This window comes from Macrotis lagotis, chromosome 1 (genome assembly GCF_037893015.1).
Source record: "Macrotis lagotis isolate mMagLag1 chromosome 1, bilby.v1.9.chrom.fasta, whole genome shotgun sequence".
In the NCBI taxonomy this organism is placed as follows: Eukaryota; Metazoa; Chordata; class Mammalia; order Peramelemorphia; family Peramelidae; genus Macrotis; species Macrotis lagotis.
Genome location: NC_133658.1, coordinates 401133604 through 401147040, shown reverse-complemented (window position 1 = coordinate 401147040; position 13437 = coordinate 401133604). Strand labels below are relative to the sequence as shown.

Below are 13437 nucleotides of genomic sequence, written 5' to 3'. Positions count from 1 at the left end.
GCCAGTCACCTCCCAGCAGCCAGGTCAAGACTGCCCACAACTGATTGGTTTTCAAATGGAAATTAGATTCTAAGAGTTGAAAAATGGTGCTCTCTGACCCCCACCCTGCCACCTCTGTGGCATATCAGAAAAGATCTTCAGCTGCCAGTATTCTCAGGGTTTAGCCTTCCAGAAACAAGAATGGGATAGGCCTCAATGAAGTCTTAGAAGACTGGGGTAAACTGGTTCAGATACCAGTATCAAAGACAGTCCCAAAGTATCTGAGAATAGCAGTTAAATGTCTCTATATAGTCTCGTCCACCTGGTACTAATTCCAAATCATGTTTGATTTGCATCACTTTTTTTCTGACATCTTACAAATCTGCAAGGAGCAGAGGTCAACTCCATTTTACAGATAGAGACACTGGAGCCTAGAAGAGTTAAATGACTTGCCCAATGTCATACAATGACTGCTCTGATCATTAAATTATTTCATCTTTTAGGCATTGTTGTTTACCAATCTGAACCCTGAAGTAGAAAGGGGAATAGCAAGAGAAAGGAGAAAGAGAAAAGGAAGTGGGAGGAAAAGGAAGCAAGGTAGGAAGATGAAGAGAAAGCACGGCTCCAAATGATTTTCTCAATTTGACTCCTAAGCCAGAAATTCAGGTATGGACAAAGTCCTTTGGTGAGGTGGGGTTAAGATGTCTCAAAAAGCTAAACAGGGATATCAGTGAGCCACAAGGTCACGATGCCAAAGCTCATTGATGACTCATGGAGGGCTAGCATCCTGTGGGGTGAGTAAGGGCTTAGAAACTATAAAGAGCTCAGAAATTAGGCTCTAGTCCCTTCCAGAGTGACCACAGCCTTCTCTAAGGGTCTGAGTCCCCACTAAAGTAAGCCCAGTCTCCTATGCCTGCTTGCCCCTTCCCCCTAAACTTTCAGGCACAGGCTCCCCTAGATGGCCTCCATATGGACATGGTCCCCTAGATGACCTCCACACCATGATGCAAGCCAGCATAGAGTGGGAGCCAGATGACCTCTGGCAGGGGTAGGAGTCCAGTAGCTGTTCTGTCTTCAGCTGTAACCCAAAAAGACAAGGGGCTGAGAGACTCGGCTCTACTCACTTGGGTCTGTCACATGGGGCAGACATTTCAAACAAAAAACATGATGCAAACACAGAGCAGCGACTGTACTAAGTTCTGGACGCACAGTAACAGGATGGGACACGGCGGGCAGGGGTGGGGAGTGATTGAACTCATCACAACAGGACAGGATGGGACATCACATGTTGGGGCAGTGAATGGCTTTGGGAGCCTCTGAGAGGTGGAAGGGGTCAGAGTGGACAGGAGAGGGCCCTCATTTCCCCCTCCCTCATCATTATATATGCAGGAAGGAGCATCTGGGGACTAGGGTGGGTAAGAATCAGGGAACTCCATCCATCTGCCTAGATGAACACAGGGTGTCGAGATGAGAGGTTTCCTTAATTGACCCCTAAAGGCTGCTTCTTTGATGGGGATGGAAGGGAAGAGATGGAAAGGGGATGACTGTTTCTCCCTGATGTGCCAAATCCAGTGAATAACACTTTGGAGATCTGTCTATTAAGAAATAGGAGCCAGCACATGCTGGCTGTCCAAAACCTGATTCCCTCTACTTGGGGGATGGTTTCATCAGATTCTCAGTCAAGGAAGGGAGGTGTAGGATCATTCATCCTGAGGATTCCAATGACTAGTCTTGAACATTCTTGGTCAGAGCTCATGTCCTTCCCCCTCCCTAATCCTACCTCCCACCCGCAGCTGCCAAAGTAGAGGAGAGTGGTGAGGCAGCATTAGGTGGGTGAGGGGCGGTTCTCCCAAGGTTGTCCCAGCCAGGCCTTCCCCTGACTAATGACATGGGATGTTGACTCTCCTCTGCCTCCTCGCCTGTCTAGGAGACATAAGATGGTTTCCTTAGGCTCTGCTATGGGGAAGGGGAACAGGGCAGCATTTTGGTCCACATGGGCAATGCCAGTGTTGCTGCCCACAGATGGCAGACTCAGAGTCTAGGTCAATTACTGCCTCTCCGACACTAAGACTCCTTTGTCTCCTGCTTCTCCATCTCTCTGGCCTCACACATAGAGGATCCAACTTCAAAACCAATTTGCAAAAGCCACCTTGTGACCTCAGCCCTCAGAGGTGCAGGCCATGCCTAAGATTTGATGGGGATGGTCCTGGGAATGAATCACTGCCCCCACCCACCCAGCAGAATTTCTTCTCATTCCTCAAACTGAAGCGCCTTTGTCCCACAAGTACAGGACTTACAACCCAACTGACCATGCAGGCACCTAGGCCCCTGCTCCCTCAGTCCTTAAAGCAACTCCTCAGAACCTGCCTCAAGTCCATCAAACCCCATTAGAACTTTCTGCCCTCTCTTCCCCATGCTCAGGATACAAACTACTAGGGAATGGCCAACAATTCCTGCTCAAGGCCACCCCAACACTCAGCCTCTTTCCACTGAGCCTATCACCCTAGCTCCTCAGAAGAGAAACCAGCAACTAAGGAGGGCCACCACACATCCGAAATCAGTATTTCCTATGTGTGGGTATCTCAACATAGACAATTCCCAAGTAAACAATGAGAAGCCATGGCAGGAAAAATGTAAAATTATCCAGAATATTCTCTAATTGACTCTAGAGTATATAAACTATATACTCTAGAGTCAATTAGAGAATATATATTGTTTATTTGTACTGGGGGAACGGATTCTTTCATTTTATTATTTCTTGTCAATAATAAAATCTGCCTTTCTGGCAATACCTCTGAATAATGATTAGGAGAGTCAGCTGGATAACCCAGAAAGGACAGCAATTTAACACCAGAACCATGACAGATTAATCTGCTTAGTTTGGATTATTATAGACTTCCCCAAATCCCACTGTCATTCACTTTAACATCCCATCATAGCATAGAGTTCATGTGCTGGAGGAGTGTGATAGGATAGCAAGGCCTATCCAGGAACAGTAATCTTGTGGTGGAAAACAGCCAAGGACAGGGTAGAATCAGTATGTTTCCTAGAGGCACAAACACCATTCACCAAGAGAAGAGGGAAAGGATAGTAGATAAAGGGGGAAAAATGAAGATAGGTAGTGTTATTGGGTGACTGGTCATCAGCATGGTAGAAGGGTAAGGGTGGAGGAAAAAGACAATTTATGTCCAATTTTGCAGAGGTCAATCTCTCTTTCCCTTAGGAAAAGAACAGATATTGTTTATTCTTGTTCCCTTAGGCCTTGGAACTCTTTTTTTTTTTTAGGATTTTTGCAAGGCAAATGGGGTTAAGTGGCTTGCCCAAGGCCACAAAGCTAGGTAATTATTAAATGTCTGAGACCGGATTTGAACCCAGGTACTCCTGACTCCAAGGCCAGTGCTTTATCCACTACGCCACCTAGCCACCCTTTGGAACTCTTCAGTAGAGATATGATAGGCAGGAAATATAATCATTGATCAAGTAGCATCCCCAACAGGCCACTGAATATATCTTTGGGGAAAAAAACAGGAAGGACCTTTTTAGCCATTTGGGTCCTGGATATCTAACATTCCTGATGAATCCTTACTCAGTGGGGTCAGAGACTTATTCCTGCCAAATGATCCTAAGGAAAATGGATGGAGAGATATTAGCTAATTCAGTGGAATTTGGGGGAAGGTATGGAGGTCAAAGCCTCCACATTCATTCTAATCTCTGTTGGGGTTTCCTTCCAGTGGTCAAGGCTGAAGGACACACATGAGCTACTTTAGGGAAGGTTTTTAATCCTTAATTCTTGAGCACTCATGCTCTTGTTTTTCATTGTTCTAGGTCCCCATGGGGATTTAAGCCCTTTCCTTTTTATTCTTAGTTTATCCTTGTTTCCCCCACATTCCAACTTTCCTTTGCCCTTTTTGCCCCTCCCCCCCTAATTTCTGCTCCAAATCATCCCTTTGCAGAAGGAGATCAGTGTCTTGAAAGAGGGCATTCAATAGTGAGATGAGGAAGAAGAGAGACTATTATCCCAAGGTACCCATTTCTTTTTTCCTTTCCTTTTCTTTTTTTTCTTTTTAGGCTTTTGCAAGGCAAATGGGGTTAAGTGGCTTGCCCAAGGCCACACAGCTAGGTAATTATTAAGTGTCTGAGGCTGGATTTGAACTCAGGTACACTCCTGACTCCAGGGCTGGTGCTCTATCCGCTGTGCCACCTAGCCACCCTGGTACCCATTTCTTAATAGAATATCCACATGACTTGATTCTCACCGATAGTTAGGATACCCCCAATACTGGTGGTGCTCCAGATGATCAGCCTTATGAATACAGTAGGACTCAATAAGGGTTGGAGTCCCATCCCTTCATCAACACACTCATACACACTCACACCCCAACAGTGGAACTCAGTTATAGCATCACAAATCCAGATAGTAACCTTAAAAATAAAAATCACTAACTCCATCCCCCTCATTTTATAGATGAGGAACTGAAGGCCAGAGAAATTAAGTAAACTGCCCAAAGTCATTGGTAGTATGTAGCAGTTGGGATTCGAACCCAGGTACCCTCTGGCTCCAAATCTTGTGCTCTTTTTCACCACACCTGAGGCCCTTTCAGGCATCAAGGGGAGCTTACCTTCACACCATCATTCTTCTTGTTGCCCCCGCTCTTCCCTCCTGTGATGGAGACAAAGTAGAGAGTTATAAGTACAAGGCAGGGCACCAGGGCCCATAGCGTGAGGAGAAGCAACATCAGAGAGCAGCGAGGCAGGAGATGAGAGGCTAGGGGAGAGGGACGCGCGGCAGGCTGGATCCAGAATTCTCAGGAGAGACACCTCCTCTGCCTTTTTTTTCCCAGCACCAGAGTTGGCCCCCTGGGGAAAGGGGGAGTTTCCCCTCTCCGTGGGCCACGGGATAATCTGGCACTTCAAAGACAGAGAACTCCTCCCCCAAGGGTCCTGGCCACCACACTGCCACAGGGGTCCCCCATCAGCCTTGGGGGATTTCCTCTGAGCCCCATTCAGTCCAAAGGCTAATCCTAGAGTCTCAAACTCCTGGGACAGTGGTGGTTTGTACTCTCTCCCTGCCTCTGCCCCCTCTCTAATTTTAGCCCCATGCTGCCTTGGTCATGTGTCACCCGATCCTCTTCACTAGACAGCTGCAGGCCCCATTTTGGCAATGAAAAGAAGCAGATGCCCACCCACTACTGAGGTCCTAGTCCAGGCCCCCATCCTAGGGCCAGCCTTCTAGCTATAGTAGCCCCTCCCTCTAGAAAGCATGCACAGGGAGGAAAGGAGATAGATAAACAGCTGCCCTGGGACTCCTGTTCCAGTGAAAATTCCCAGAGACCTCCGTCTTTCCATCATCTCCTCTGCCCCTCTCCCCCCTTCCCCCTACACACACCCATCCTGGATGGAGTGTTTATGTTCAGATCCCAGCCAGAAAATGCGCAGAATACCCAGCCTAGTCTGACATTATGAGGAAACTTTCTCTAGGTGGACTGAGCACCAGAGAGGGGAGAGTAAAAGGGAGAAGAGGACCTTAACACTCCAAAACTGCTTTAAGGAAACACAGTGAGCCCAGTAAGGTAAACAACTTCTCTCTCTACCTGGCTTGGCCAACCCTCAACCCTCCCCCAAGGACTGCCTACAGCAGCTGCTGCAGCCTTAACCAGAATATACTAGGTCCTGCCTTCTGACTCCCCTAACCTAAGGATACTCTCTGTACATTGTCTGGCTCAGAGACACTAGTACCTGAGAATTTCATAAGGTTCCTGCTACATACCCTTTGAGACCTTATTTTTTAATTGCATATCCATGATGCCTCGGAGGCTGGAACAGGAGGCATCAATTCATTCATCATGTTGGCATTGCAAACCCTCACATCCATTGTCCTACTTAGCCCAGGCAACTCTGTAATATAAGCAGGGTAGGTTATCATGCCCATTGTAGAGATGAGGAAAGTGAGGCTCAGAGAGGGAAAGAGACTTCATTATTAAGTGGCATAAGGAGGAAGAGACCCTTGAATTACTATCTCTTTCCACTGCACCATTCAACATTTTTTTTTTGCCATTGTCTTGTTTACCATCAGTATCTTAGCCTCTCTTGAGAAACACAAATACAGTCTCCTTTAGTGGGGGAGGTGTTCCCTAACCACTTTTCTGGCCTTTGAAGCCCTACTTAGGGTGTCTAACCTAGACTATTCATTTCCTTATACATGTACAAGGGGTTTACAAAAAGTTCTCTAGGTACCTGCCCGGAGAAGACAGAGAATGTAAGGAAAATGAAAGACAGCACAAGGCTGAGCAAACAGGATAGTGGATAGACAAAAGAATTGTATATTTAGTGCTGGAAAGGTTCATGGATTCATAGAGTTGGAGATTTAGAGCTGGAAGGGATCTTAGAGGCCATCTTTCCAATCCTTTCATTTTAAAGATGAGAAAAGTCAAATCCAAAGATGTGAGATTATCCAGGAAGAGCAAAGGTGTGACTCCCAAGTCCTCCTACTGCAGCCAGGACTCTTTCCACTGGGTCCACCCTGCCTAGTTTGCTAGAGGTAAGCAGTCAGTTTGGCAACTGCAGCACCATGCCATAGGCATGATATGCAAAGACAAGACAATATTTGGCCCAGTCTGTTGGGTCTGAGAATAGTTCCTTTAACAAGCAGAGTCACCCCCCCCCCCGCCCCCAGCTGCCCAAGGTGAAGAAGGTTCCATACTTTATGGGAGGAGGGAAATGGGATAAAACTTCCGTACCCTTTCCTGGAACTAGTGGGACAGGAGAGGGAGCTGAACTGAACTGCAATGCAGAACCACTCTAAAGACCCCCTTTTCAGCTATACTCCTCTGTCCTGTCAGTTCTCCCAACCCCCCTGGCATTAGCAGCTGGACCCTGGCAGTGCTGTCACTCACTCATGTGCCCTCAGCCAAGGGTCACTTGGTAAATCCCTTCCTCCTCCTCGCCACCTAGTAACCACAGCCAATTGTTATTGGGTGCTTCTCACACACCTGTCATAGGAAGCTTCTGGTGCTTCTCCAGGTACCTCTCTCCAAGTGCTTCTCCCTTCCTGTTCATCCTCTACTGGAACTGGGGACTCTAATCTAGGTTTTGCCAACCTCCTTTTGTGAGATTGCCTCTAATATCAGGGCTGCTAATGCCTCTACCTCCAGCCCAGGCACCATTCTCACCAATGGCACAGAGAAAGACTACTTGACATTTCTAGAGTCCTTTGGAATGTATAAAGTACTTCATAGCAACCTTGTAAATATTGTTATCCCCATTTTACAGAAGTTTGAATGATTTTTCCAGGACCAAAACATGTCTCTAGGTGCCAAAGTTAGAATTTGAACTCAGATCATCTCTCCCTGATTACAAGTCTAACTCGAGCCAATGGGGCAGCTTGTTTAGAGACACAAATATGTCAAGTCCATTGGGATTTTTCAGCACTTGGTCAGCACCTCATGTTCCTCTTCCCCCTCCACCCACTCCTCAGCTGTCACCCCAAATCTTGGCAAAGACTGCGTCCATGGATTTGTATGCTGAGCAGGCAGTGATGGAAGTGGGTGGGGGGCCTAGAGAATAAGTTCCCAGTATTCCCTGGGTAGGGAGAACAGAAATGTTTTCACCCCTGAACTCTCCTACATTCTTAGAGCACCCTGGATTCGGAACCCTGCAATCCCAATGCTGAGCTGTGCATGTCAGATCCTGAGGACCAGAGGGTCCCACCACCTACCAGAGAAGTTCCTGGTGGCCAGCATGGTGGTAAGGATAGCTCCCTGAAACAGACAAAAATAGAACGGCAAGAGGGGTGAGGGTGTGAAGAAAGACCAGAGAGGAAAAGGGGAAGGAGGGAGGAATAAGAAAATGTGGAGAGTGGGTAGAGGGAGATATTGTTGTATTCAGAGAACAAGCCTCCCATTCTCCCCCCATCCCTTTGTCCATCTGTCCTCAACACTCCCAAAGAAAAAGTGATTGGCTAAGAAGGGTGTTAGGTGGGCACAACTCCAGGGACAAGATTGTGTTGGACAAGAGTATTATTAGGCAGCTCCAGACTGAGCCAGGGTTGCTGGCTAGACCCCAGGAGACCTGCCAACTAGGTCTCCAAAAGGCCATGCAAATCCCCTGCCTGAGTCATGTAGGTGGTCACTTTTTCAACCCTCCTTCCTCTTTCTCCCCTGCCCCCAACTTGAGTTATCCCTCCCCTTTTTGAGCTGTCAATGTGCTCTCTCTCTCTCTCTCTCTCTCTCTCTCTCTCTCTCTCTCTCTCTCTCTCTCAGCAGCCTACTATCCAACTAAAGAATGCCAGGCCTTCAGAAATGCTCTCCATCTCCTCAAATTTCACATCTGTAAAACAGAGTAGGATGGAATAAATGATTTCTAGAGCCCTTACAGTTCTAATATCTTTTTATACCATAAGATTTCTGGTTTTTGTTTCATTTTTTAAGATCCCTTTGGGCTCAAAAATCCTGAAGTTGGGTGGGAATCCCCCTTAGTCTAGATCTCCTCCTAGGATCACCAGCCCTTTGGTGACAACATCCATTAATACATGTAAGTCTTCCCTTCTTCCCTAAGCCTTGCCCTTCCAAAATGGGGGGAGGCTCCTGAGAACACTGTTGGCAAAGAAGGAGATTAACAGTGAGCTCAGCACATCTAAAATAAATCATGCCTCAGCTCCATGAAATCCTGGGGGCTCACAGATCCATTTAGCTGGACAGGAAGCATCTTAAACTCCTATTCCTGTACCAACCAGAGTAAGGGGTGCAGAATATTCAGGAACTGTTCTGAGTTATATGGATAATAATAATAATTTTTTAATCCAAATCCATGATTTCATCAATATAGAGAATTCCAGGTGAAGAGAGGCTTTTTACAAATATAAATTGAGACCTGTTTTGTACCTTACAGACTTGGAGAATTTTCTGGGATGCTGGAAGATTAGCCAGTATATGTCCAAATCAGTTCTTGAACTCAGGTCTTTCTGAGTATCTGCTGGACCATGATGCCTCTCAATAATAATGATACTATAAAATGATAGCATTTTATAATATAATAACAAATAAGTGCATCACCTTTTTAAGAAAAAGTACTTTCCTCATAATAATCCCAGGATAGTATCATTTTCCCCTTCTTTACAGATGAGGGAAAGGTCATGACCATGGTCACACAATTAATTACAGGATCTTAGATTGAAAGTTAGAAGAGACTTTAGAGGTTATCCAGTCAAACTCCTCATTTTCTAGATGGGGAAGTTGAGACCCAGAGAGGTTAAATGAATTACTCAGTCACAAAGCTAGTCAATGTCTAAGGCAAGATTCAAACCTTTGTCTTGCTGACTTTCCCAGGGTGGCACCTGTTTACACTGCTTCACATTGAGGAGATGGAGGAAGAGGTGAGCTTCCTCACAGTGAACAAACACAGCTGGCCAGGCACTCACCACCTCTCCTCTTGAGTGTGATCCACTCATGGCCTAGGCAAAAACCTGAGAATCTCCTAGTTCCCCAGGGGATCCTGCCCAGTCTTAACCACTATTCCCATTGGCAGAAATGTGGACCAATCCAGAGCCCAGCAGTCTGAGAGAGGGAACCAGTCCAAGGGGTTACCTTTAGTTTCCTCCTTGCATTGAATTTCTTCAAGCAGTCCACGGTCTCCTGTCTGTGCATGCAGGAGGCCACTGTAGATCGGTGCTAGCAAAAGAAGAGAGAGGAAAAGGACATGAGCAGGAAGGTTGGGGTGGGAGTGGTTTGTGTGGAACTTTTATCTAAGGAACAGTTTCAGTTTCCAAACTGCAGGGGCTGGGGGAAGGGGTGCTTCCCTTTTTAAAAAGACAATAGGAGCAAAGATGTGATTTTGCAAGGACAAGCCTACCAGGTCTCAGCAGTAGTAAATCCCTAATGATGGAAGTTCAATAAATTAAAAAATATAATTTAAATCTAATTTAAAAGGAGACTTGGTGGTAAGGAAGCACTAGAATAGATGGAGCTACATAGGGAGTTGGGGGGGGGATTTCTTACATTTTTTTTCATTGGCTCATATTTCTGTAATGTTTTATAATTTACCAAGCATTTCCCTTACAACCCTATCATGTAAGCAATACAAGTATAAGTATGCCTATTTATAGATTAGGAAAATGGGAATCAAAAAATTAAGTAATTTGCCTGCAGTCACACAGTCAGTAAATGCTAGACCCAGAAGTTGAACTCAGGTTCATCAAACTCATTGCTCTTTCCAGCACAATATGGACCGAGTTGTTGGACCGGGAGTCAGGAAGACCTGAGTTCAAATCCTAGCTCAGACACTTACTAGCTGTTGGACCCTGAACAAGGCACTTAACCTCTGTTTGCCTCAAGTTCCTCAACTATAAAATAGGAATAATAACACCTATCAAGTAGGATCAAATAAGATAATAATTGAAAAGCACTCCTCCAGGGCCCAGTACATGCAAACACTAGGTGAATATTAGCTATTGTCATTAGCTGTTACTTCCAATTCATTCCTCCTAACAAGTCTTTTCCAGGACAGGGACAGGGGGCTTTGTTTGCCAAGGAAAGTCACATAGTTCCTTAAATACCTAGACCCAGGGGTAGTGAGCATGCTGAATGTTCTTTAGTCACTTAAGAAGCAAACCCTTGGCCATGTGATCTCAAATTACAACCCACCCCCTGCTACCCAACCCCCACTCCAGGTGTTACTTACAGAGATCCAGGGATGCTTGAGGGCCTCAGCAGCTGTGATGCGCTTGGAGGGGTTGATGGTGAGCATTTTATTAATCAGGTCCTTTGCTTCTGGAGTAACCGTGTCCCATTCCGGAGATGGGAACTGAAAAGGGCAAATGGGCCAGGTTTGGCTAGCCTGCCACAGGCCATCCCCTGCAATCAGAACAACTCCTGCCTGGCAGGGGAGCAGGCATAGGAGAGCTATGGCCCAGAGACCCTTCTTGTTTGGGTCTACCAGACATGCAAACAGAGGCCACTTGGAGACCTTAACCTGTCTGAGCAAGGTCAGAGTTCCAACAGTTTTTGGGGAAAGGGCATAGGGATTAAGTTATTTCCTCTGCATATAGCCTATGATCCCTGGGAGCCACGCTTTAAGAACTGTCATTTACAATCTGTTCAGAACTGTGTGGCAATCCAGAAAGAATGTGAGGGATTCATTGAAAGACCTGGAGATGTTTAGTTAAGAGAAGATTTGGGAATGATAGTTCCACATCATTGTCTATGAATTGGTTGGAAGCACAGATGATAGAATCAAGATATTGTTATAATAACAATAACAACTCACATCCCGATAGCATTAAAAATATTCAAAAAATGTCTGGAACAATGGACTGAATCAAATAATATGAAACTGAATAGATGAAAAAATACAAAATCCTATATTTGAATCCAAAAAATAAAAAGTACAAGATGAAAGTGACATTATATATATATATATATGTATATATATATATATATATACATATATATGTATATATATATATATATATGAAAAAGACTTTGAGGATTTTTGTGGACCACATACTCAATAGTATGTTTATGGCTGCCAAAACAACTAATGGGATCTTGGGCGTGGGAGTTCTATTTCATTCTATTTGGTTCAATAAATATGAATAAAGGAAGAGAAGACTAGTGTCCAGATTAGAGAAGGTGATGGTCCCACTGTACTCTGTGATTAGACCACATCCTGAATACTGCGATACAACATACACCGACAAAAGAGAGCATGTCTGAATGATGAGAAAGATAGGAGAGCCACATCATAATTGAAGGAACAAGGACTGTTTAGCATGAAAAAAGAGAAGAACTGAGGGGATCTGAAAACTGTCTTCAAATGCTTAAAGGGCTATCGTGAAGATGAAGATTAAATTTATTCTATGTGACTTCTTTCATTTCAAGACACAAGGAAGAACTTTCTAAGAAATCAAATGCCTAATAATGAAATGTGGTCCCAAGAAGAGAATTCTTCATCCCTGGAGCTATTCAATCAGAAGATAGAGAACTAAATGCAAGGTTTATCATTAAAGACTTCCTGCATGAGGTAGGAGGTTAAGACAATGTGATTCCTCTGTTCTCTTATTGTTAGTGTAGTTCAGTTGGTCAGCTCTTCATGACCTCATTTGGGATTTTCTTGACAAAGATACTGAAGTGGTTTACCATTTCCTTCTCCAGTTCATTCTACAGATGAAGAAGCTGAGGGGATCAGGGTTAAGACACTTGCCCAGAGTCACACAGAAGAAAGTGTCTGAGACTAGATCTCAACTCAGGATGATGATTCTTCCTGTCTTCAAGTTTTGTGCTCTGTCTGCTGTGCCACTTAGGTATCCTAAATGGCTCCTTAGAAGGCTAAAACTCATTGAATCTAAAATCTGGGTTTCAGTTTTGGCTCTTATACTGACCTGGTTTTGCTTTTGTAAGCAAGCTATGTATCCTTTCTGTGCTTCAAGTTCTCATCTTTAAAATGAGAGTGATCTCATAGATAATCTTATAGAATCAGAGAATTTCAGAACTGAAAGCCAACAAATCAAGTCAGTAAGAATTTAATAAGAGCCTATAGTAGTAGAGGATAGGTTGTGAAGGGTTTGGAACATCCAAGAGAAGTTTATATTTGACCCTGGAAGTTATAGGGAACCATGGAGTCTGTTGAAGTGGAAAGAAGGGAGGTAGAGTAACTTGTCCACAGTCACACAATCTGTATGTGTCAAAGAGGGAACTTAAACCCAGGTTTTTCTGACTTTGAAACTGTCATTCAGAATAGAAAAAATAAAAAAATAATAATGATATGAGCTCATATTTCTATGGACAGGCACTAGCTTTACAATCCCAAAGTGCTTTTTCAGTAGAATTTAAGCTTCCTGAGGGCAGAGATGCTTTCACTTTTGTCTATTTCTCTTCATTGCATGGTACATGGTAGGCACTGAATTTAATGAACTGAATTGATGTGACTATCTCTGTTATAGTATAATCATGGTCATATCCATTTAAGAGGTAAAACTGAGGCTCACAGGAGGTCATTGTCTGGTCACAGCTCAAGGTGTGAACTAAATTCAAAGTTTTTGTCACCAAGTCCAGGACTCTTACACCACCTCTTCCAAAAAACTAATTACATAATTAACAATAACATCAAAAATCCCTTTTTGTATGAAGCGCCGAGTACCTAGAATTTTCATATTTTGAAGATTATTGGTGGGAGACAATCCCACTAATCAAAGATATAACCTGAAATCAAGGGATCTCAAAGGCTGCCTAGTCTAACCTACTCCAGAACAAAGGGGTCCCTCTATAACATACCTGACAAGTGATTGACTACCCTTTGAACCTATGACTACCTAGGGCATCCTGTTTCACTGTGGGAGTGCTCTATATATTAGCAAGCTTTTCTTTAACATCAATTCTACTATGTTACCTCTTTGCAGCTTCTACTCCATTATTCTAAGTTCTGCCCTCTGCAGGTAGTATTCTATCTCTTTTCTATATAGAAGCC

At 44.4% G+C, this 13437-nt stretch overlaps 1 protein-coding gene across 3 annotated transcripts in view; it reads right to left on the bottom strand.

The window, feature by feature from the left end:
- The window catches only part of CAMK2A (calcium/calmodulin dependent protein kinase II alpha), a 77776-nt gene that overhangs the window by 16796 nt on the left and 47543 nt on the right, over window positions 1-13437 (bottom strand). For all 3 annotated transcript variants that reach the window (XR_012473775.1, XM_074212643.1, XM_074212644.1), the window contains 4 exons: window positions 10654-10776; window positions 9561-9644; window positions 7694-7736; window positions 4599-4639 (listed from right to left, as the gene is read on the bottom strand). Coding sequence is in view for 2 of the 3 variants with exons in the window: in XM_074212643.1 (XP_074068744.1) it covers window positions 4599-4639; window positions 7694-7736; window positions 9561-9644; window positions 10654-10776 (291 nt within the window). In the remaining variant the exon portion in view is untranslated. The remainder of the gene's footprint in view (window positions 1-4598; window positions 4640-7693; window positions 7737-9560; window positions 9645-10653; window positions 10777-13437) is intronic.